The 26,297-nt window shown below is 40.4% G+C and overlaps 2 protein-coding genes across 4 annotated transcripts in view; one reads left to right on the top strand and one right to left on the bottom strand.

The window, feature by feature from the left end:
* The window catches only part of LOC124306258 (uncharacterized), a 48,332-nt gene extending 28,855 nt beyond the window's left edge, over positions 1 to 19,477 (bottom strand). The window contains exons 1-2 of one of the 3 annotated variants that reach the window (XM_046766762.1): positions 15,627 to 15,725; positions 13,653 to 13,913 (exon numbers count right to left, since the gene is read on the bottom strand). Coding sequence is in view for 1 of the 3 variants with exons in the window: in XM_046766754.1 (XP_046622710.1) it covers positions 19,348 to 19,394 (47 nt within the window). In the remaining 2 variants the exon portion in view is untranslated. Of the gene's footprint in view, positions 1 to 1,545; positions 1,882 to 13,652; positions 13,914 to 15,626; positions 15,726 to 19,347 lie in introns of those variants that run through there. The other 2 variants (XM_046766754.1, XM_046766773.1) reach the window with 2 other exon arrangements.
* A 2,583-nt stretch (positions 19,478 to 22,060) lies between these two features.
* LOC124306281 (uncharacterized) lies at positions 22,061 to 23,427 on the top strand. Its single transcript, XM_046766809.1, has 3 exons — positions 22,061 to 22,315; positions 22,595 to 22,764; positions 23,128 to 23,427. Exons 1-3 carry the CDS (start codon positions 22,249 to 22,251, stop codon positions 23,395 to 23,397), a joined length of 507 nt encoding a protein of 168 aa, XP_046622765.1. The 5' UTR covers positions 22,061 to 22,248; the 3' UTR covers positions 23,398 to 23,427.
* The last annotated feature ends 2,870 nt before the right edge of the window (positions 23,428 to 26,297 follow it).

The raw sequence follows: 26,297 nt of genomic DNA, 5'->3' as shown, positions 1-26,297 counted from the left end.
TTGATACGGAGAATAACGGTAGCATTTTATTTGCTGGTACTTTGATCAAACCCTTACGGATGATGCAACTGGCCGAGCAAAAGAGCCCAAGGGGCGAAATTATGCCGACGGATGGGTCGCGGGGATCTAATTTTGGAGTAGTAACTACTCTGTGGCACTCGCTGACCTCTCGCACGTTTCGTTTACTCCTCCACCGTCCTACAACCTTCGACCTTTACCCGGTAATTTTCAATCCGCCTTACACTAGCGATGGTCACTATGCTAAAAATGATCGACGCGTCGATTAATCGAGTCGAAGAAAATAATCGAACACGACTCGATTGAATGGGTAAAAATTAATAGATCGATCGATTCATCGATCGTTTCGCATATTTCTGAAACGGTGCATTTCAAACGAAAATTTCGTACATTTCGAAATGCAGTCGTAATAGCGGAAAAGTTGTTTTGATGATTTATTGTTTAATTAAAAATATTTTTCAATTTCAGGTGAAAATATTCGTTTATCTTTCACTTGTTATATCAAATAAGTACTCGGTAAGTCAGACAATGGTAATAGTCGATAGTTTAATCATGTAAATTGATATCGTATCGCGTCGTTCATGGGAGTAAAAATAATCGAGTCGGTCGATTAATCGAGGTTGAGAAATAATCAATTATACTTGATTAATCTGGGAAAAAATAATCGATTATTTTTGGTTATTCTTACCGTATATCCATGACACCTAACATTGAGCAAGCTTACACTCACTGCGCCAAAATTTTATATTTTTATCTGTTATTACTTAGGTAATAAAGAATTATAGTAAACTATCAGTTATCGTTGCAATAACTATTCACTCGTCATTCGCGTAAGAAGGAATTGTGACACAGTGCGATTTCAGTTGTCAATGCTATATTCTTTTGCTATCGCAAAATTGAATCTTTTCGTCTTACAGCGTATCAAATTTTCTCAGTGTAATAACGAGGCCTTAGCATCAATTTAGAGTTGCACTAACATCGAATTTTCTCAGTTGTTACAAAAATATATAGTAAAATTATTATACATTCTGTAGCAAGAATTTATCTATTTTTTGTTTACGATAAAAAGTGCAATCCTCTGAGCGCGATTCATGATTATGCGTACTACGTGACTCCAACATTCTTGCATGATTAATAAACTTTGGAATCTATACACGATTATTGCGATTTGAAGATCACCGTTTCATGGTATATTATAAAATAGCACCATAGAAAAATGTCCACAAAAGTTACACCCGGATTAAGTATTTGTTTATTTCTTTTTTCAATCCTAGCAATTCCTCTGCTTCAAAAAAAAAATGCTACCTCTTATCCGAACAACGAATCCAATATCAATTAAGGAGGTTGAACAAAGTTGAAGATTCTTGGAGTGTGGAAAGTAAGGTTGGGATATTCCTACTCTTTACACGACGCTTTGCGTCGGTTACAGAATGACGTCACTCCGCACACGTATACATTATACATACATGGATATATAGTATCACATACATGTAGAGACGCGGATAATCGAGGTGGAAAATATCTCACCGTCGGGTACGGCGTCGCTCAAGAGTCGAAGTTCCGGTTACCCTGGTTGAAATTCTGCCCGTTTCTCCGCAGTTACACGAATGGTGGATAGTTTATAACGTCGCGATAGATTGTCAGGCGAATATAACGTACGTATTACAGAATAAAACCGACCACGTAAATCCACGGATCGATATTTCGTTACACGCGATGCGAATACATGGGAAATATATTTTTAATAACTGTTTAAATAACGTCGCAGCGACGACGAAACGCGCACGAATACTGATATTAACAAAGAAATCAACGACTCGAGATTCTCGCCTCGTTCCAGAGGGGAAAAGAACCCGTGAGATGGAAACGAGAAACACGCGTTCACCAAACAATGCTGCAGGTGTATCTGTTCTTTGTAAAACATACCTATACACCTTGATACACAAATATTTTGGAAGAGGTCCAAATCAACGACGTGAGTCAGCCTCTCCCTCCATTTTCTCGCTTCGGCTCAGTTCTCTGTTCGCAAAATTATTACCAAGCGAGAGTGGATGGCTTTCAAAACAACGTGTACTTACCTACAAAATCGCGAATCGTACCGTCTAGTGTTGAAAATGTGGATGCGAGGAGTAATATTGTATTAACAAACGAGTACGCGAACGATGGAAAGTGCCTCGATTTTTTCAAATCACATTCAATTTCGTCGAGCTTAAAGAAGGGAGATTCATCAAGATAAGCAAAACGATTCAGCAGTATTCGAGGTGTGATTGAAGAGAAGAAAAAAATTACAACGAGACGCGAATTTGCGGCTCGTTTAACAAACGGCAGTAAAAGCAGCAAATAATGATCCACCTCTGAGAGATATACGAAACGGTCTTTGACGGCTGAATTGTCATTTATTATGTATATATATATATATATATATGTACAACATCGAAAGTAATCGACGCTGAGATTCCGATATTGAATTGGTTTCGCTGTGACACCGCGGTGTGAAAAATGAGCCAGACAAAATTATTACATCCATGTATATAGGTATAATACATGATACAATATTATGGTAATTTTTTACCAAATTTATTTACCGTACGTTTTGAATAAAATATAGGAACCCTTTACGATTTGTCGAAAGTAAATTATAATTGATTGTCATACAAACATTTTTCCTGTGGTCCGATTTGTTTTTTTCTTCTTTTTCTGATACTTCGGTACTTTATTAATTTATATAAAGCGTCTTTGCGGGGCACGTATAAATATTTTCCTCTTCGAAAATAAAGCGAGATATAATTTGGGGAAACATCAACTACGTCACAGTGAGTTTTTTCGGTTTTCTACGATGACGCAATACCGGTGGTAGGTTTGAATAAAAATATTAAAAAAATCTGTAAAGTGATATCCGTCGGTGAAATTTTTATTTTTTTTAAACATTTTTTTTTTTAAACACATTTTGTTATTCTGTACCGTTCAGAGAATTTTTGATACCGTTGAGGAGTATGTAATGACCGTCGAAAAAACTGGCAGCAAAAAGAATGCTCCGAAACAAAATTGAGTTGGTTGGATACCGTTGTTGATATTTTATCTTTCCGTCGTGCAGCTAACAAGCTAATTTCAGTTCACGGAATCCATGCATCGGTATTGCAAACGCACGATACCAGGTTTATTTTATGTGAAAACGCGGATAATGGGCGCGTTTTTGTGTCTTCCTCCGGACGTGACGCGTCGGTATTACGGTTCGAGGTATTGACGATTTCAAACACAGAGTAAAGGAGGGAGTCCAACCCGAGGAAGGGACCAAAAAAGAAACTAATAAGAACACGAGGGGAAGAATATAAAAAGGGAGGAAAAAAATTAAATGAAAAATTTGCCAACCGAGGCTTGACGTAACCCGCACCTTACGTGCATACGTAATATGTATGTATAGTATATAGGGGGCATTCCATGATAATTTTTTGACACCATGTTAGAACCGACCCAAAAGGATCTCGGAATGTTTTTCAGATTTTTGTTACCCGCCAGTGAAATTTCAAGACATTGACAATCCAATTCCAAAAAAATTCACACTGATTTTATGATTTGAAATATGACCTTTAAGCACTTCTCGACAATGAGATATCGATCTTGATTATTTTTTTCGAAAGTTTTCAGTTTTTCCATGTCGGAATTGTGTTTGCTTTTCCTGTGATCTATTTAGATCGAGGGATGAAAAAAAAGTAAAAAAAAGAAACTCCGCTTACGACATGAAAACACTCAAACCTTGCGAAAAAAATTATAAATATTGAGATCCCATTATCGTGTAATGCTTAAAAATCATTATTTAAACCACAAAATCAGTGTGAACTTTATCAGATTAAAGAAAAAAAATGATGTTCTGGAATTAGGTTTTCCATTTCTTTAAATTTCACTGGTGGCTAAAAAATATTTGAAAAAAATTCCGAGACACTTTTGCGTCAATTGCAACCTTATACTAAAAAATTATGAAAATTGAAGAAGGTGAGGTACCTACATGGGTTCCAAATTTCACGTGGAATACCCTATATAGTATATACAATATACATACGTGTATCTCGGCGTACAATATAACTATATAATACATTAAACCCTCCGAATCGTGAAAATCAAACTTTTCTCACCGTAAACCCTTAGGGTTGTTTGAACAGGGATATTTCCGTCTTCTCGTCACCACCGCATGCCGGCAGGCATTTCCTTCCGGACTGAAAAGACTTTAGGCTGCGTAAGAAAACCCGTGTTTCTTCTTTATATCCGTGGCGGTATTTGAAAAGTGAGACGGAAAAAAATAAAACGAAGAGAATAAAAAACAAAGGTATACGTGCCCATCGTCGTTATTTTTCTTAACGCAGGAAAAATTCCCTAATTGTCTTCCAACGTTCCGACCATTTTATCAAGAATTATTCACGGCCGATAAGCACGATCGGCAACGGCCGTCAACTTCTGACTTTTCTACTGTCTTGGCTTATCGAAGTAGGTGGAGGTACGTAACGATCAAAGGCTGAAAAATTAAGGGAAAAAAGAAACCAGGCAAATGAAAAAACGAAGAAAGAAGAGAAAATTAAACAAATATTGCAACGATGCAAAAACAACTATACGGAAGGCTGAATCTTGCAGAACAAATATGTGTATAGCTTGCGGGATATTGAAGCATACGTATTCGACGAAAAACAGGTCGATACGAACCTACAGATCTATGGGTATTGCTTTCGCTTCATGGGGGAAGAAAAGTTTCGCGTTATTTATGTTGTATAAACGTATATAAATATCCGCGTACATTTATATATTAATACATAAAAACCGGGCGGCTGAAGCGTGGCATCTTTTGCGGTATGTCTCATCCGCGATGTGTCATTTCCCCCGCGAAAGCATGAGGACGAAACTCTGGGGATGTGTCGTCGTAACTTTGGCAATAATTCATAAGGTATGGAGAAATAAAGAAGCTGTAAATGTGCAGGTACGCCTACGCAACGGCTATTCACAGTTTCGTTCTTCGCCATTGGAATCTAGAAAAATGGGCGCGAAACTCCGGTTTTTAATGAAAATACATAGAATAGCTGAGGTTCATAATTATTTTTTCTTCCTTACGTCATCGGAGCCTGCAAGAGAAATTCTTTGAATTTTATTTTTATCATACCCGTTAACAGCTCCGAGGTAACAAAGTAGGGGGATAAAAAACGCGAATTGTTAGATCGTAACGCGGGCGATATAATAAGACGGCGATCCATCGATCGGTTGCCGAATTTTTAGGGAAGAAAATATCCGTTTCGCTGGTTTCGGTGCCTCATATGATGGTATAACACCAAAGAAATCCTTTTATATTGACAAATATCTTTGGTGAAATTCAGCGGAACAGACGAGTATTGACGAGACTTGTCTCTTTTGGGACCAGGCTTGAATCTGGTACGTACAAATATGGAAGGTCAAAATTCACGAGCGGAAGCATCCAGCATTAAACTTTTACATCGATGTATAGGGTGAATTTCATGCGAACCCAACCAACGTCTGACTCTCATCACTTCTATTTTATTTATCACTTTGAATTTTTTTGATCAACTGAAGCATTGTTTAAAAGTGTTGAGAATTATTCGGAAATTTTCAGACCGTTCTAACAAAGTGTTACATCGTAAGAAACAAAATAGAAAATAAAAGCTCTGCGAAAGAGAAAAAAAAAAAAATGGAAAAATCGGGTTATCATGGTTCGAAAGAAGGTCCTTTTCAAAATTATTTCAAATATTTGCAACTAATTGACCAGTTAAATAAAAAATGTAAAAAAAATTTAGGTCACCGTTTCGTAGTTGGGAGAATCGCAGAAATTTTTTTTAAACAAAATTAGAAACGTTGAGGCTCAGACGTTCGTCGGATTCGTGTCGAATTTTCCATCCACACTTCCATATGTATAATATATGATACATGCGCAGGGATGGGAGAGTGCTAATTCTAGAATACCGAAGAGTATAATATTGATCAGTATAGGTATTTGTCCTTTTTCCCCCGAGCCAGAGGAAAAAACGTAGAAAGCAATTTGCGATATTACAGAAGATAAATTAATTTGAAATCCGAGGCGAAGTTTCTCGCTTTCTTCAATTTACCTTTTCCTGCAGAATTGTCGCCGGAGTACGGCGGGCATATACTTTATGGTACCTATACCTATCAACCTACATACCTACGTAGGTTGAAGCGCGTGTTTGATGGAATATTGCGAATCCGCTTCTTATACTCCTATGTCGTGCCTTTACGCCCACCTTGAACACACCTCGCAAAGCTCTCACCCAGCCACCGCTGCCGAAATGTTACTACGACCCACTTAGCGTTAAGGGTATTTTCCGCATGCACAGAGCTAGGTTTGCTTGAAACGTGTTTACGTATTCATGCGCGCACTGCTCGACTCTGCATCGTTCGTTTAATATGTAAGGAAAGTTTAACGAGGAGAACGATCTTACGGACAAGCAAGTCGACGGGGAGAATTGTTTTGTGATTCTGGTGTTGAGTGTAAATTGGTCTGAAGTTCGAATCTGAAGTTGGGTGAAAAGAAAACCGTTAAGAAAAAGAAAAAATAAAAAAAAAAAAAAATCAAGCAATGATAGTAATTTTCAAAATTTTTGCCAAGTACGAGAGATGAATTTGAACAAATTCGGATACTACGAATTATGATAACGTTTTATGTTTGGAACCTTTCAAATTATCAAACTCCGTTGTTCTTCATCAGACTCTCTAGGGATTTTCGTTTTTTTTTTTATTCACCATATTTCCAGAGATGGAAATGTACAAGTATAAAAACAGATTTGCGTAGGTACGGCGCAATACATGTTCATCAAAAATTGCATCTCCACATTGTAACTACACTGTAATGCTAGATTTCTTGAATATTTTTCGAAAAATTAGTAAAGATTTTTCAAGTGGATGAAATAAGCTCGAAAAAAATAGAATCGTATGGAAAACACCAGAGTTTAATAATTTTTAACGTTATGATTATCTAACCTTTCCTCGAATTATCGACATCTTAACTTGTCTCATTTTCGTTCGCACAAATACATTTTTATTGCACAGTAGGAAAATAACGTTCTCAGCGTTTTTTGGAAAGGCGTTTTACTCTTTTCCTAACTTTTAACCGAAGACTTGTATTTCCTCAAATTTTGTCAATCTCATTTAGTACATAAATTCCCCGAAGATATATTTTCCGTTCTACGGAAGCAACGGATAGGTCTGATTTAGCTTTTCAGGATACCTAGGTATGCGTATAGGTATACCTTTAATGCTTAGAAAAATGTTAACACAGAACAGAGAAAGAATCGAACTTTTAATTAAAACTTTTTCATCCCCGAGGCTTACCGCTGATACACCTAATTTCCGCAAGGTTTGACTCCGAATCACGTTTCCCAACATCCCCTTAAATATCGAACACTCAGAAGCAGTGTTACGGGGCGATTTCGAGAGGAGAAACGGTGTTTCCCGTTAATTGGACACCGGCAAGCGATACTTCGGAATGTAATCCTCGGGTCAAAGGACCTTGCGGATTCCTTTGTTCCACTCCTTTCCGAAAGCCACGGTATTTCGGCCGGCTAGGGAAACTAGAAGAACATGTTTGCGTTCCCGTAACTTTCCATACGTAACGTGTTACACGCATACATTGATACTCGCGTGTAATAATAATAATAACAACAACAACAATCAATGGGGCGTAAAATAATCTGGCAACGGTGAAGACATGCCGAGAAAAATTATGGGTGAGAAAATTAAGCAAACGTAAGAAATTCGGCGTAATTTGCTTCGGTTTATCCTGCCCATGGAAGAAAGGAAGACGAAATAGAATTCGGGGTTCGTCTGATTATGCTCCAAGGTCATATCTCACAGATATTCCGCCCGGATCGCAGAGAGTGATTTATTTTACGAAGAAGAGAGGGCAGAATTTGTGATTAAAGCAGCGCTCCTCGGTGTTGTGGAAATTTAAACGATAGTCCTTCTTCAGAAATACTCGTATAATTATTCGAGTACGGAATTTTCAATTCTCGTCATGCCTCGTAGCCGGTTTTACATTATACACACGTAAGGTCGCGCTGTTGCTCGAGGGCTTTGGGATTAGGGCCAAGGCTACATCCTGCGGGGTTCCGGATGGTGCTTCTGTCAACTCTGAAGCGGTTGAGGTCGAAATGAGGAATTATTCGACACTCGCGAGACCGAATTGAAACGAATCGACGAACAGTAACGCGGGGGAAATTGAGGACGAAAAATATTATCTCAGTTTCAATCTCCGTGCTTGCAAGGAAAACGTCGTCACTCGGAGCTTACGTACCGACGACGGATAGGCAGGCAGGCGCGTAAGAAGGTGCGGACTAAGTTAGCGAAAGTGAGTAAAGTGGGTCCTCCCATAAAGACGCGGGGACGAAACCATTCCCTTTCAATGACGTCGTCCTGTAGAATTTCAATTTTCTCTTTCTTCTCGCTCGCGCAAGGACAAAAGCCGAGTCTGTGCCTGATTGATAGCAGTGAACAACTTTTTCGCTCCCGCAGTTTGCTCACTCCTTCTTCGTAGAGATACTATACTCGTATACCTTAGACTGCATAAAAAAAAATCGAATATCTGTATTTTGGAAATTCAAGTCGAAAGTATTGCTCCAAATGACGAAAAAATAATGCTGTACAAGTTTGAACCGTTGCGATTAATTAATATTTTGAGAATCTATTCCCCATATCGGAGAGTTTGGGAAAATCGAGATTGGATACATACATTGTTAAAATCTGACTGTACGTCATGTAAACCGAAATATAAGGGCGCGCGAATTTCATCCAGGCATATTTTCGTATTCAACTACCCATTTTTTAACGGTGGAAAAGTTAAGTAGGCTCTTGGAATTCAACAGGCGACACGGACTTTGGAATACGTGCCGAGCTTCGCCTTCATGCTTAGACGCGATTATACGCGGACCGGTGCTTTTTAGCAACGCCTCAAAAAGGCGCAGGACTCGTCGTTAGTTATTGTGAGGGTGTCGTCATGAATGGATGTGAAAACCCCGATCATAATCACCGGGACAAAAGCCACACGAGCTTATTTCCAGCAATTCTTTCTCCTCTTTTCTTCGTCCTCTCGTCTTCATCCCCTGACTTCATCCTTCACCCTCATCGCGAGGATCAACTCGAGTATTAATCCAATTAGGGCCGGTGAGATGGTCGTGTTTGAGGTTTAAAATGGCCCTTGAATCACAGTTTGGTAATCGGTCCGCAGGATTGTATTTCAGAGGTTGGTTCAAGTGGGACTGATTCCGAATGGGGGCGAACCCGGCGCTAATGGGAATCGGGATCGACATCCCATCCACTCCATATCCTTCCGCAAGGAACGAGCTACTGCATCCTTCGATCTTTTCCGCACCGTCAACGTCAACGCCGAGTTAACTCTCGGGCACCGGATAAAAGTGCAGCCACTTTTCCACCCTCGTGATTTGAAGCGCCTGATTGATATCAACGGTGCAGCAAAAGCATCGGTGCATTGATCTTCACTCTCTCAATTGAGGATGGATTGGACGTACAGACTCGGTAAAAGAGTATTGAAGGAGAAAACGGTGAACTATGATCAAAAGTTTAATTTTGGGGTGAAAAAGCTCGTCAGATTAAATAATCGTGTAATTTGTTTACGTTATTTTCTTTCTCGTTCTACGCCAAAAGAAACAACATCGCTCCTCCAATTTTCATTACTGACAGCTCATTCTGTTCGTTAACCAATTCTCTACAAATTGGCTGAGATGAGCTTTCTCCGATGTTGCCCAATTATCGCTATAGCTTGTAATGAATAAGCTCATTTTTTGTAACGGGATGCGTTAACACCGTCAAAAAATCATTTCAGGACCTTTTTCAAGGAGAAACCACTAACCAACGATGAGTTCATCCTAATTGGCATAAAAAAATTGGAACAATGGTGTAATTTTGGCATTCAAATGTTTAAACCAGTGGTGTAATCTCGTAAAAGTTATTAACCTCCTGCGTATAAAACTGGTGTCACACCGGGGTCACCGGATACCCCACATCAAAAGTCATTGCGTAGAAACGGAGACATCGGTTTGAATAATTTGAAAAAATTCTGAGATGCTCTTAAACTGTGGTATGTCAAGGCAAATTAGTTGTCTTTAGCAAAATGAAATTTTGAATGTTAAAAAAAAAAAAGATTCAAGAAACAACCAAGTATCGGAAAGTGTATCATTCGATTCAAAGAATCGTAACTCACTGAATTTTCAATATTTTCACCTGGAAATTGATTGACTAGCTTTCAAGGCACAAATATTTTAAGAAAAAAGAAATATGTAGACACTGCGAGATGAAAAAAGGTATTCATTAGAGTGAGTGAATTTTTGGAAAAAGAATGAATTAACGATTTTTACAATATTTAATTATTCATCTTGTATCAAAACAGATTATTTTGCGTGTTTTTCATATGAAATTTACGGCGATAATACCGCGGGGTCATTTCGACCCCTGCATGTGGCGTAAGCAGCGTTAACTTTGTCTCGAATGTAATTAAATTTTTTAAACCTCAATCCGACCGTCCCGTTTCGCGTTATATTATTTTCCCCAAGTTCCATAACATCTTCATTTCGGTTCAATAATTCCGACCATTTTGCGTGCGGGTAAAATCGTGAGAGAATTCAGTTTCTCAGTCTAGAATTTATCTTCTGGATGAAACGCAGCAGTGTATTCTCGCACAAAGGGAATAGCGTCATTCCCATGTCCCAGATGAATTCATCCCGTGAGCCACTGTACGGTACACGTTCAGATGTGAAAAATAGAGAAGGCGAGGAGAGAGAAGCGCCGATGTAACGTGCGTATGGATCTACAGTCGCGGGTGTGCCGCTTTTCCATACGCGTTCGCGAAGGGTTTATTTCGAGCTTTAAAGTTCCTTTCAAGATTCTACGCTCGAGCAAACTCGTAAGCAACACGTCTTTCCGGTCTCCGTGCACGCGTCTATTGCATACTTCGCTGCAGTCCTTCTCGGAATTTTTCATTCGATTGAAAAATACTATCTTCAACTTCCTTGCGCTCTTGTACGAATTCGCTTTCCCGGACCCGCCCACTCAATCAATACAATTTAATTAACGCTCTCTCCGATAATTTCCCATAAGTACTGAGTAAAACCCACGTTCTCGTCTGACTTGATATCCGCTTGACGAAGGAAATGCTGCCGGTATAATAAATTCATGCGCGGATTATGTGTACGAGCGCAAAGCACGGCTGTAAGGAACCCTCGTCGAACCTTGACCCTTCTTCGCAAAGCTCGGAGGTACGCAGGTACACGCTTACCCGCCTCTTGCGTTGAACGCTCCGCAAATAGACTCTGTTTGAAACTTCGAAAGGGCTGTTCGAATTTCCACAAGACAAATGGGTGTATCCGCTAATTCTCACGGGGAGCTTTGGAAGCTCCTCACGTCATCAAGTCTTCAGACTCCGCTTACAGCTAAATGAGCGAGTGCAGGATCGGCACGTTGTGCGAAACTGGGGGAGGTTGAAAAAATTAACGCCTAGTCGAGGGGGAGATCAAGGATGTCTGTTACTAAGCAGCGGTTCGTGATCTCCGTTTTGCGAACGGTTACGGTAATCACGTTAATGTGACGCACATTCTGGAAATATTAGACGCAGGTGGGTGCGGGGCGGAATGTGAAACCTTTTCCTAAAAAATTAGGTCCTTAGGTACACGTATCTTCGATGTGATGGTATACGTCGTCGTGTAGAAAGTAACTTTTTCACAGTGTTTTGTCGCCAACGGTATAATATTAAATTTACAATTTTAATATACGTTCGTCAAATTACTTCTCTCTCTTGTTTTATTTTTTCCCTGTTCGTTCCGCTTTTCTCGTTTATCTCGTTCCTTTAAACCCACGCGACGACACAAATTTTATACACCTGTCCAACGTTTGTGTAGATACTTTTCTATTTACGCATTCATGCACAGACGCTCGTGAATTTGACGTTTATACTCGGAGAGTCACAAAGCGCGTCACACCTTTTTCCCTTTTGTTTGACCGGGGAATTGCCATACCCTGAAAAACGGACACGTCAGGGAAAGAAATTGGCGGATGTGAATTGGAGGGTAAAAAAAAAGTTTTTAATTTCAGGCATTTCATAAAACCCGATTTTTATCTATCGAATCTTTAATATAATAATTAATAATTAATATAAACAAAATTTTCTTAATCGATTCTCATTCGTTCAAAAAAACACCGGGAAACATGATAAAAGTCGGAGCATATAAAATTTGAAACCTTCACGTTTTTGGTTTATTTTTAGTCTGAAATTCAGTCGCCTGTTATACCCTTGAAAAATCGTAACCCCAGATAATCTCAGTTAAGCGGCTTTCCTGCAAACCTGATTGCTCGTTATTTCAAGTGAAAAATGTTACGCGTCAATCAAACAGTGGGCTCGTAATAGGGAAGGGCTAATAAGTAGAAATTGCGTAGGCTGGAGCATCGGAACACAATTAAAAAAACAGAATAAAATAAATGGAAAACAGATTTCAGAAAACTGGCAACTCAGGGTTGCCATTTTCAACCCGCTTTGAAGATTCGCTTTAAAGCCAACGCACGGTTACATTTCGAATAGGTGGTCGGAAAACAAGAGAAGAAAAAACTACCAAAATGTCGAACATCAGTAGTAAAGCCTGGCTTCTGTCAGCCTTCGGCGCGCCGATGCGAGCGAGCCGGTCTGATTATATCCGCACACTTTCCACTGCTAGTGATTATATTACATTATAGCGACGATGTTTGAAGGGGAAAAATACCGCAGTAAATTCTCCATCGAGGAGGGTGAACACAAACTCCGTTGCAGTTAGATACGACATTTCCCTCCGACCTTATAAAGAGCATCTCGTCACTTCACCACATCTCGCGTAAAACTGTTGCATGCATCGAGCCGATATAACCGTGAAGCTGAGGTATTACGGGTATAAAATAGCGGTTCAAACGCTCGAACCTGCACATCGATACTTGTCGCGAATATTTGAGTTGAAGGTCTCGAAAATTTCGTCTCGTGTTTACCAACGCAAAGTTCGACTTGTTTACAAGACCGATTTCGCCGTATAGGCAGCAATGATTTATTCCTCGAATCTATCTACCGTTTGTCGAAATGAAGATGGATTAAACACGAATAAGGCTCTCTGATTTCTCCTATTCCCCGTAGACCGAAACTTGGTGGTATCTTGATGTTCGAAAATTAACTCTAAGGGTGTGTTGCTACCCGGTCGAAAGTTGGCCGTCGTCTCTTGGATGCAAATTATAGAGTCTCTGAGCTTGGCAAATTTCTGAGCAACCGTTGCGTTATGATAAACAAATCCGAAGACCTGATCCTCACCTTCTGGTTTCTCAGAAAATAGTTTCAACATAATTTACGACTTACAGTTTTAAGCTCTCCATGCTTGACGCGCAGGTTAAACCGAGGCTAAAATTTGACGCAAATTCATTCGGCACGTAAGTATAGCTCTGTGGAAAAGGAGAGAGAGCGAGAGAGGAAATATTGAACGGATCTTTTCAACGCGTCAATAAAACCTGAACTCTGTTTCTGCTGCTATCTTCATCGTATACGCGATATAACTGAGATTTTGCGTTATTGAGAGGAAGCTTTTTTTTTAAACATGCACAGCGGGACTTACCGATCAGATGCGGTTGCAGGAGCAGTTCTTCCTTCCTCGCGCAGCTTACATTTCTCTTCAAGCTCCAGGAAGGATTTACAATACACAACAAGTTTAGTCCCCGTTCTATCGGAATAAATTAACGAAAATAGTCGTCTCGTTTTTACAGAAATGGTTTCATCAACGTTTCGACCGTTTCTCTTATCACGCTTTACAGAGAAGTCAATCTCTCACACTCGATAATATCGGATGTATATTTTATTCATACAGATTATACCGCGTCTGGAAATTATTCGGTGAAACTTACACACCCGTTTTCACTGTACAACGCACAAGTTTACTTTTTGCCTTACGTCGAACGAGGTGGATGAAAGAAAATCGAATCATTTAACGTAGGTGGCGAGAGAGAAATCGATGTCACGAAATTCTAGCCAAACTTATACGATCCGCAGCTAGACACTCCAGCCGAGATCGGTTCATGTCACACTGGATACGTCGAACGATATTTCGCACCCTACTGAATCCCCCCCTCCTTGCCTCCCGACGAGAATTCAAATCGCTTAGCGTAAACTCGATTCGTAACGCCAATCTTAACGCTCAGCTTCTTGCAGGGCCAGAAAGAAACAAGAATTAGGAAACAAGAATCAGCCAAAATCTAAGAGCAAGGTGGACAGCTAATTTTATACCAATCGCGCGATTGATTCTGAAATTTATTTCGATGAGAAGTAAAAATTTCCACGGTATCAAATTTCGCATATTTAGCCGAATTGCAAAAATCGCTTGTTTTTATTCTTTCAATATCAAGTGAATATTTCATTCTCATAAAACTAACCGTCAATAACCGATTCCATAATTCGATTGATGGGTACGACTGAGAATGTTAATTTTCGCATATTTGCTCGAGCATCTGTGTCGTAAAATTTATTGTCATTCTCGGCCGTAGCTACTTGAATTGCGGGTTCCCGTAGCGGCTGTCTTCCATTGATTGATGTATCGGCCACCGTACGTATTCGGTAATTTTAAGTCGGTTTTTTCTCACGTACAACAGTTGAATAGAACAGAAATTATTACACGGACTGAAAACTCCCGAAGGGGCAGAAAACCCTTCTAAACATTACGAAATTATAGCCGCGGGTTGTTTCCCTCAGGGGGTCAGAGTGTTTGTTTCGAGAAAATGAAACAAATAATTACACGGTTCGCCAGAGCAGACAAACTCTCGTGCATCAGAGTGGGAGAGAAAAAGAGAGATGGATTGTGAAAAATGATTCAACCTGCAAAATGGAAGTAGAGCAGGGAGGTATTTATTCTTCTTCTTTTTCTTCTTCTTCTTCTTCTTCCTCTCTTATTCAGGATGAGAAAATTTAATAAAATCTGACGTCAGCTACGCGTCATTGTAATAATCGCACCTTGACCCATCGCAACACGAGCGTATCAAGGGATGAAAAGGGATTACAGGACGTCAATTTTCCTATCCCCGCGTAATTGACCTTGGAAATAGCAAACAACGCAGAGTCCTGTAGCCAAGAGTGAGGTTGATGAAACAACGTTCAACACAGAATATACTAACAACTACGTAAAAGAGAAAAAAAAGAAAAAAAACAACTACAAGAAAAATGCGTGCGTGCGTTATTAATACCTAGGTCAGTGACGTTGGAAACTTGTCTATCCCCTGTAACACAATAAATACAACGAATGTAAATAAATACAACGTGTGTTTTCTTTTTCCACCTCGTATACTCTATATATATGTATATATGTTATATTCACAATACGATTAACCGCCAAAAACAAGAAGACTAAGAAAAAAAAAAAAAAAATACCTCACAAGTTCAATACTTCCGTTTTCGAAAAATTACGAAGATTTTCAACCTCCACTATCTTCGATCGATGAATTTTGGCGCAAATGAATTCCTTCCCGTTTTCTGACTCCCCCCCCTCCCCATTCTCTCTCTTTCTCTCTCTCTCTCTCTTACACACTTTCTCTCTATCATTCACCTCGACTCTCGTTCTGTAACAATATTTTTCGAAATAATTGACAGCGCGATATCCGAGAGGAATAAACACGCTGCGACGCCGGCACGTGAACAGCGACGGTGGTCGAGACGATACTGCGAGCTTGTCGGCGTCCCGGCGCCCCCCTCCGCCCCTCTCAGACCCCTCTCGCACCCCCGCCCACCGTCATTGACCCACCCCCGCACGCAACCGCTACGCACCGCGTACTTCTGTCTCTTCGTCTGTCCGTAGTTACGTTTACCGGGGGTACCGGGCTCGGCGTTGGAAGGGGAAAGGGGGAGGGGGGAGATCCCTCAGGAGTCACCGGATTCTCTCTCTCCCCGGACGGTTTTCACGTGTTGCTTCGCTGAAATTTTGCCGTACGAACGTACACGGGTATATATCATTTCTCGAAATCCGTTCAGAGGGAAAATATTCAACTGTAGGTATGGAAAAACAACCCATATTCGAATCAGATCTTCTATAACTGTTGCAGAGATGATAATTTCATTTATTATTATTAATTATTGTAATTTTTACAAGCTTACGTGTGTATTAATTTTAATCCCTGATTCACTTCAGATTATATACTTTTTATAATTATGCAAAATTTTAATGACTGAACTGTTAACATTTGTGACATCTTAGCAGAAACAAGTTTGTATAAAAAATTATACTGTACGCGGTTAATGTACTTGTTAGAAATGTATTATGCATATTTTGTTGAATTTGTTAATTCTGGAGAACGTTTTTTATGCGAAAGAATAATATATACATATGTACTGTTACTGTTGAAGCGGATTTCTGATATTTTAATGATCTGTTCGATGGTTTCATTATTATTGACGTTAGATGAAGATTGATAATACTTGCATACTTGACGCGCGTAAGGATTTTCGCATGAAAGCATTACAAAATTGTTGGATTACTAAAAGTATCACGTCCATTTTACGTAGTAATACGTAAGAACGTCTGACTCTAAATTCTCGATTCAATGTTGCCACCATCTTTCTTCTGTATTGTTTTTGCTTCATTCTGGTGGTTTATATGCGAATATTTTCAAGTAGGTAGCAAAAATGTACGAGCTTACGTGTATTGTCGAGTTTACATATGCATGACATGTAAAATGGCGAAGTAGAAGCGGTAAAAACAGAGAAAAGAATAGCTATATATTTTATCGAATAACCGATTATTTTCCGTCGATACAGTCTGATACGCGTCGGACTCGAGCTGGTAAAATGAAACTTTATGTGACAGACATCGATCATGGATTGAAAGAAAAAGTCCGCGTGTCGCGTTGGTAACGGGTTGATAAACTTCGTCGTTGACGTAGAAAAAAGAAAGCGAAAGAAAGAAAAAAACTTCAAGCGAGGTTTACTCGCCTGAAAGGCTTCTCTCCTTGACTGTGGATGTAATATTAATTAATCGCTAATTTTAGCGTGTCAATAAATATATATATATATATAAATTACGAACAGAGATTACAGGCGGATTCGACGGGATGAAAAGGGAGAGAGAAAAGCTCGCGCATTATACAAGCATACACATGTACAGAGCGTCACGGATCTGGTGATTTGAATAAAAATTGCGTCTCGAAAAGGCTGAGAATCCTTCCCCCTGCGGGTAATCCAATTGTTCGGAATTCTATGTACCGGCCAATTTCAAAAATCAAATTACCTGCTGCACAGGCCGAGACTCTGAAAAGGCAGTAAGAATCGCCCATTTTCTCTCCCTTGGAGAATCAGAGAGAGCATACTTAAAGCGATAAAACGTGTATGAAATTTCACTTCGCTCTTATTCACGATGCCTACACAGAATACATACATTATTATATAATAAGTTCGTTAAAATCGTACCAGCGTAATTTTTTATCCTCCGTTTTCTGAGTCCATCGTTTGACTATATTAACCAATAAAAACAGAGATGGAAAGAATGTCTTTGAATGATGTCTGAAACGACACGCGGATAAAAAAAAAAAAACGCGAACAACAGCCAAGTTCGATTATGCTAAATTATACCCGTTTCTGTCTGCACGACTAGGGGGGTGGAAAAGCCAATTCCGACTTGCTGTTTAACGTCCAAGTCGACTGGATCGATTTTTGGCTTCGGCTATTCACCCCTGGACAACTTGTCGTGCAGGTGCAAGCCGCCGCAGCGAAGATATAGAAACCAAGCCATCGTCGTGGCGACCAGTTTGTTTGTTTTTTTCGTCCTTTTTTGTTCCTACGGAGCGGCATTTGTGACTTGAAATAATGTGACCCGTCCCCGATCGATTGTAAAAGCACTGTTCAATTCGTGCATATTTTTGAATAAATTTCATTCCTCCGAAGGTTGTTCGATCGAAGGGAAATTTCATTCCAGAGAATGATCAACCTTAGAACAATAAATTTTTTCATTGCACGCCGGTATAAATTGGTATACGTCACGCACGGGTCGTGGAATAAGTGATAAATTAGATGGAGGATTTCCACTCTTTTCGAAATGGTTACTTCCCAGAAATTTATGGATAAAATAATGTGCGTATGCATAACGCAAAGATTTTCCAACTCGGTTGAAATTTAGCCGATGATTCCTGACATAATTGATCACAAATTTGTGATGACAGAATCGAGCCTGCAAGAATTGGATGACGACAGTATTAAGCAGCGAGTGACCGTGTTTCGAGAACAGTTGTAGCCTAGCTTTAACTTATTGTTAGCTGCTCCTCTCGCATCATCGCATATTCACCCGCGGAGCTTTGTACACGCGGCTCCCTCGTTTCTGACTATTTTCACGCTCTGCGGCACACCACAATCGGCTTAATTGCAAAGTACAAACTTTGCGGCCTTTGATAGCTGGGGCTTAGTTGTAAAAAAGATTAAAAATGTAAAAGCAAAGTCCGTTTTTACCGGCGCAAAGCTTTCTCTCGAGCTGCTTACTAGCGCGTTTCGGAGCGCATTTCGGACGAAACTTTCTACTTGTCGGAAGTCGCGAGCGGAGCGAGATATTGATTGTTGAGGGTCGAGGGAAGCTCGTATTTAAAACGTTTCTCATTTTGCTCGAAACACTCTGCACGCCTGGAGAGAAGAGAGGAATATGGATACAGCTATAGCTGTCGAGACGCAAACAGATACGGACTGAAACAAGGGAGCGGAAAATGTCCTCGGAGAGAAAATGAAGGAGCGATAACAGCGTCTCAACTTGAGTGCCAACTTCGCTGCGCACCGTTACTTCGCTCTTACTAACTTAATAATTTTGAACATCGCGCGTGTACCAAGAGTTAAGAAGACGAGAGGCCGCTCTTAGCGCCTTGAACTGCCGTTTTTTTTTTTGTTTCGCAAGAAAGGTACACGTCGTGAGACACATTATACTTACGGTACTTTCTCACGGTGTTAATGTCAAAAAGTTGATTTTCAACAGCTTCGAAATTTGCAAGTTCTTCGGAAATCGCTCATCTCACATCGTTTTTTTTCTCTGTTTCTCTCTCTCTCTCTCTCTCTCCAATTGACACTTTAATTATTGTTGTAATAATTAACTTTTTGAAAGGTACGTACATAAAAGAGAAAAATAAAGTTAAAAAAAAAATTCATCCTGATATATTATATACGGATAATATTCTGAACACAGAATTAATTCCTTGTGAAAAGTGCTGTTGGTAAAAATCGTAGCATGAATTGTATATGACCTGGCCGGATTTTGAAAGTGATAATAAATCAAGATACGTGTGAAAATGTAATACACCTACCCTAATTGAGCGCCGGTGATAGTCAAAGAAGCGATTGCGTCTCTCATCTAATTGTAAGAAGCACATTCACCCATGAAATTAGCACCGCAGTCATCGAGAGTTATTCGATATACTTGCTGGGGCACGGTTTTAGACTGTACGTGACAGACATGCGTTGCAGACTTCCGGTTCGGTTTACGGGTGCGTAGAAAGGTCTGGAAGCCTCGTTTTCATCGTGGAGAGTAGACTTCTCTCCTGTCCGCAGTACATACATTCTAATTAAAAGTTGCGGCATCCCTCGGGGAGTTCCGTTGTCATTTTGTGCGTATTATATCAGCTGGGTGCAGACCGAGAAATTGTTTCTTCGTTAGAGGCTATAAATTGCTACCTAGGTTTTGTCAGAGGAGCAAAATTTTGCAATTTCATTAGGTTCGTAATAACCCCAGGAGCTCCGGTGAAGTTTACTTAGGTAACTTTTGTTCTTAAGATTCGCATGTCACGGGTCAGTGAAAGTAAATATCACAACACCGAGTATCCGGTATTGGGAGGTGAAATTTTGTTTCAGTGTAAAAAAAAAAATGAAAAAAGAAACAAACACCAACAAAACAAAAGCATAAAGAGTAATCCTCGTACAGAGAAGTTGATTTTCCACGGCTCGCCGAGCTATAATCGACAATTTTCTGCAGTGTGTTTCACGTATCGGCGGTGCAAAAAATTCCTCGACAACCCCTCTTCTCGTTACTACCCTCGAATCGTGTAAATGTTATTTTTGCGTTAAGGCTGACGTGTTTGTTAGGCTTGATAAAAAAAAAGAAAACACCGAAAAACTCATCCTCGTACTAATTATAGAAATTTTCAGAGAAAAAACTCCGTTCTCAAGCAGTCAACGATATCAAAATGTCCGTTATCGTTCTGCCGCGTTGAGGGTCATCCATCACGATGTCCGTATAGCCTGACCACATGGCCCATGGTCAAGCCTCACTATTCACGGTTCATTATCAGCTTGACAAATTGAAATCGGCAGTGTTCGTTCCGACCACAGCAGACAGCGAATTAGTTCATCCCGTAATGGTCGCTCTGCATTGTGACGGAAATTGTTACACTGTGTTATATTAACGCGACGACTCGGAACTGGTGCGTTGAAATTTTGCGAACCCTTTGACGCGTGTTCGCAGTAGAAAAAAGAGTGTTACGGTCGCTTGCAAAGGGAGGTGCACTGATGATTAAATAGCGAAAAGGGGTGAAAACTAATTATCCAGTTCGCCAGTCTTGTATGTATAAAAAAATTTGGAAAACTCGAACATCCTTGAAGGTACAAAATTGATTTGATGATGAAATTTTCGCTCGGCTACTCAGCTAAATTTGGGTTTTGGCTGGGGAAAAAAAAAATACAGGTATTCGAGGGTGTGCGCGCAGGGCTGTCAGAGACAATTTACCGTGAACTTAGGGACTCAGTGCCTACGTAGGAGGAATTTGAAAACGCTTTCAGATTCCCCATTTATTTTCCGGCCATTTATATATTTTATGTATGTATATATACGTACATAAGCCTCTCCTTCCGACTGGGTGAGTTTTTATCGCAGTCAATTCTCCCCCTTTTATCCGTTTCTTCTTCCTTCTCCTCCGGCATTTCTAATTTACATTCGATTAGCCAAACTTTCCATGGAATCAAAGCAGACGATGGATAATGGGCAGTAAATCCACGCCCGCTGTCAAATGGAAATTCAATGGAAATAAACAATCTTCAAAGTAGTTGTTGAACTCTGCTCATACGCTATCCTATTTATTTGTAGCTATTCATTCAGTTTTTACAAAAGTAACAATTTTTTTACTGCTCTTCCAAGGGTTCGGATATACGAAATTGATTGGCTGAGCTTTTTGTATTTAATTAACTCCAAGCTCTGACTCAAAGGAAAAGCTCTCTTAGAGGGATAACCTTTCTCTTTAATTACTCATGCCTCGACTATCTCCGGAATAGTACCTTACAGTTTACGGGGTCAAAGGGCTCAGACATCTAATAAGTCCGACACATGTTGCTTTTATTGCGAGAAAATAACGGCGAGGCAAAAGTGGATGATATTGATCAAAGTAAATAGAGATAACAAGGTTGCGCAATGTTCTTGCCATTGTGTTTGGAAAAAGTTCGTTTCTCGTCTATGAAATATCGGAGAGCATCATTTCTGCTAGGATGATAAATAATTACATTCGTTAACGTGAAGAATGGGGGTGAGGCGGGGGATTGGATTTTTGGATTTCGCATCCCGACTGAATTGCATTTTAATTTGAAAGAATGAGAAAGGTATTTGAAACCGATAAACATTCACAGCTGCGATGTAGTCCGAAATTGAACGAAGGTTTAGAGTTTCGAGCACCGCTGACTCGTTGTCAGTCAGGCATGTCAGTGTTGCAAGTTTTTATGACATTAGGAGGGAGCGATGCGAGAAATCGCGGCAAACATGCGTCACTGACCTCATATAAACAAGGATCAATATTTCAACGCATGGAAATTCTCCAGCTCGCGAATGGTCTGATCGTTGTTCAAAAAGGAGACATCTTGTACACGGGGATTCGCCCTTGTACCGAGATCTGGGCATTTATATTGAAGGAATTGCGATGTAGCTCAATGTCTTGTCATCGATTTCAGCCAAGGGTGAAGGAAAAATGTTTACATCAGGGCGACGGAGGGAGAGGGAAAACAGGAGGGAGATATTGGAACCGGGAAAATTATCCCTCGCGCAAGAGCAACGCATGCGTTTGCCGTTCCAATATGGCGGACAGCAGCCTCCGGATGGAATGACTCTGTCCAACTTTTTCATTCGGGAAGATGATAACGCGCCGAAGGAAATCTGAGCTTAACGGATCCGCGATCACCACTAAGCCCTGTCAGCTGTACTGTCCTTTACAAAGAACTGGCGTCGAATTATGAACCGTGAAAATTGCGTCATCGTGTTCATCTCCATCTTCGCCATGCTTTTGGCCGTCTCGAACGGTGAGTGAGTCCATCATTGTCCACATGAACAACAAATTGCGAGCGTAAACGCTTTGTGAACGTATAGATTCATGTTTACTTATAGTAGAAAATTTGATGAGATGCGTCGTTTGGAGACTTGATGAAATTTTTCAACAGCCGGGAGCATAAATATGCCTATTCATTTATCGATTAGTTGGAATTTTCATATACGATGACTTGAAATTGTTTCTTAAAATTTTAGGCGCTGAGCAACCAGAAAAGTTCGAACATTCTTTCATTCGTTTATTCGTCTTGCAGGCCAACTTATGTCGAAGGAATTGCATCGGACTCACGCAGCTTCCGAGAGACCGAACGACCTCTGGTGCTACCAATGCGACACAATGGACGACGGTGAGAAGTGCTTCGATCTCGTCGGCAACCACAGTTCCCTGATGCAGAAATGCAAGGATGATAAGCGCATTTGCACGGTGAGTGTGACGGTGGTGATTTTGAAAAAGAACTTACCGAACGGCTGATTGATCGCTATTTTTCGAACATTGACCTTCAGTTAATCGCCGATTAGTCGGAGAGAGAAGCGGATCAGGATCAGCTTCCGTAAATTACGCTTCAAAGTTGTATTAAAAAGTTATCCACAGTTCAAGTGGGCTTCAAGCTAGATTGGCTCAAATTTCAGAGGGATCGCCCTTTCGAGAACTTTTATCACCGTTGACACGAGCTTTCTCCGGTCGAAAAATTTTAAACAGTCATTTAACGATAAAAATAAGCGTAATGAAACTTCCAAGCGATTTATGAAAAGTACCGTGTTGTGAAAATTGTTGTGTTGCCCGCAGGTGAAAAGGGTTTCTTACACAACGAGCACCGAGAATTCAACTTCGGTACCAATGATGTGGTCGTTGGAGAGGAACTGTACAAACAAATGCGAGGCCGGCTGCATTGTGATCGGAGAGCGAACAAAATTGTACGCTTGTACAGCTTGCTGCGAGAAATCACTGTGCAACACCGGAAAAGGAAGAGCATCGGATCTGTCGACAAACAGGATAGGACTTTTACCTGGCTTGATAATCCAAGGATTATTGACCGCCATTATGTATCCGTCGTGACAGTTACAATAAACTGAATTTCCACCTTGATGGTTGTCTCAGAATGGTTTAACCAGTTTCTAAACTGCATTCAGGTGTTGCCAGGGGAACCTTTTATCAAACCATCATGGAAGGAATGCGACCTAGAGAAAGTGTTTAAGGTTCTTTTAAGCATGCTGGAAAAATTTCACAATTGCTACCTTCTCGTCGCATTTTCTCATCGATTGGAATAGAGAATTCATTTTCAGTAGGTCGTTTGGGAGTTTCTTGAGGAAGCAAGCTATCAACTTACGTTTAAAGCTTGCACAACACAGCAAACATGAAACTGACCTGCCACCTGTGTGACCAGCAGTGATGCTTCAAACAATGATCTTGTCACTGTCGAGTGTGCTTAATCATTGACCCCAACGATGGGTTATAAAATGGAATACTCGACGAGGTGGTAAGAATGCGATGTAACTGGTAAGCTTATGCTGGAAATGCCTCCAGTAGTGTTTAGGTTGTCACGCGGTGCGTTTGCTGTTTCCGAACAGTGTTCAGATGATCAGGAATGATTTTGAAAATTTTTACCTACCTCTGTCTCTTCGTTGCAATTTTTACCGCTGGCTTTGGCAACCGCAGAGAACGTTTCAAAAAAATTACCACCTGCGCGACTACCATAATTGAGAAAATCTGCCCCAATTGCATCAGTGTCGGTCTCACAACGCCGGCAAGGCGATCCTGGCAGGCGGATGCCCTGGTTACCCACTTTTCTGATCAGTCGCAGACCGAGTCGTACGTGATGACCAAGCACACCATGGACCGTCCCAAATACGAGAACCCTGCATTCGATAGAGTCGGTATGTACCTGGCGAACACAGAGGTAGACGTCAAAATAACGTTCAAGCATTTCCGGGTCTCCAAATCGGAAATGCAATACATTGTTTTGGTGCATTTGAACCTGAGTAGTTTTGATCTTGCGGGTTACATCGGGGCTAAGATTCCCGGGGACTGGCAGATCAACAAAGCGTTGGGAATTATTTTTGTAGGCTTGTTTAAAGGTGAGTTGCAAGTGTTTGGAACACCTGTTAACGTGCCTCGAATTTGGAGTGCCAGAAATTTCGAGAAACTAAATATCTGCGATCACGGAGTACCGAGCACCGATTCTCAAATCACCGGATCTGGCAAGACTGTCGTGAAAGTGGTCATTATAACGAACCATCGTCTATCGCTCATTGAGAAAAAAGCTAATGTGGGCGGCATCGTGGGAGATTTGATGGAAGCGTGGGGAAAAAAGTTGAATCTCACACCGAAGTACTTTTGGAACTTTAAGGCAGATCGTTTTCTCAATTTCCTTGATCGGGACGGGCTTCGTATGGTTTTCGATTTGCGAGCCGCATCAAAAATGGCAACTCCCAGGTCATTTCCTTCTTTGACAATGGAACAAGGCATTTGGGTAATCGCGAACAATTGTAAAGATAAAAATGTTTTGTTTCGACCGTTGAGAACAAACTTGTTGTTGTACACAGTGTTGTTGATAACCTACGTAGCTATCATGTTGTTCCTTTTTCGACATATTCCTGTGGTCAGACTTGTACTGCACATGTTTGGTATTTTTTTTGGAGTTGGTGTCAGTTGGTGGCCGAAAAAAATATTTCATCGTTTTCTGCTGGTGTTTTGGTGCTTCGGTTCTTACATACTCGTTCAGGGTTACCTCGCTGCGTTGACAACTGACTTTTCGGCGCCGGCTTCCTGCAAGACCTTCCGTACCGTGACGGATCTGATGGAGTCTGGAATGGATACCTACTGCTCTAAGATTTCAAAGAATTTCTACTGTAGCCTCAACAGCACAGCTGGCAACTACTCGTGCGATAAGTGTACGTTGCGTGAGAAAAACTGGCTTTCGCACATCAATCCCAAGAAATTACTTGCTGACAAATCCCGGCGACCATTTGCGTTCACCACGAACAAGAGAACGTTCAAGAGTCGGTTTAACTTCAAACCGTTCACCAAATTGGAAGAACGAATCGGAACGTGGCCCGGTATGATTTACACAAATGCAAACGAGGATATTTTTAACAAAATGGTAAATGTGTCCCGGAGGGTGTTTCAATCCGGTAATTACATGCACGCGCTTGTCAAGTATCCGCATCGTGAAATTAGTTTTGGTAAATCTAAGCGGAACGCATTCGATGTATCAGACTTCAAAGATGTCGCTATCATTCTTTACGTTGGATGGGCATGCAGTATTGTCACATTTGTTATTGAAATTCTGGTCAAACGGTACGGTAAAAATTAAATCTCTTCACACTGCATTCGGGTTCATAGTGAACGTAACAAATTAGAATATTGAACAGTCTAGAAACAGAGTAAGTCAAGATTATTACACAAACCTCTTATTCACTTTTTTAGATTATGCGATGTCTGGTATCTGGTGTTTCTACGGGAGCCACTGCAAATTTTGGTAAATTATACTTGCGTCTCTCAACTTCCTCTCGTTTCCGTGTGTCATTGTTCCTGTGTTACTCAATACCTAAAACATCGATGGAAATAAAATTAAATTACTTTTCTTCAAGCGTTCTACAGGATATGATTATTCCTGAACAATGATTCACTACAATACTGAACGATGTTTGCGAAACTCTGGAGGCATTGTCGTTAGTCTGTCACTTTATTCCGTTGCTATTGTTTTTAACAGCAAAAGTAAATTGCAAAGTAAGAATATCTGCAGTGAAGTATATCGGCAAAATAGATGTCCAAAAAAATTCCTAATAACTTTCCGTTCATACTTTGAGTTTTCGTGTCACTCGATACTTGGAAGTCGAAGGGAAAGAAGAATGATCCTATCTATTGCTGGTAATGGAGGCTGTTACTTTGTTCCTCAGTTAACGCTGGACTTATTTTTAATAGTGGTCGTAAAAAATTGCAACCTCAAATTAGAG

The sequence above is a fragment of the Neodiprion virginianus genome, chromosome 1 (genome assembly GCF_021901495.1).
Source record: "Neodiprion virginianus isolate iyNeoVirg1 chromosome 1, iyNeoVirg1.1, whole genome shotgun sequence".
NCBI classification, from domain to species: Eukaryota; Metazoa; Arthropoda; class Insecta; order Hymenoptera; family Diprionidae; genus Neodiprion; species Neodiprion virginianus.
The sequence above is the reverse complement of the archived record's forward strand: the minus strand, read 5'-3'. Positions and strand labels throughout refer to the sequence as shown.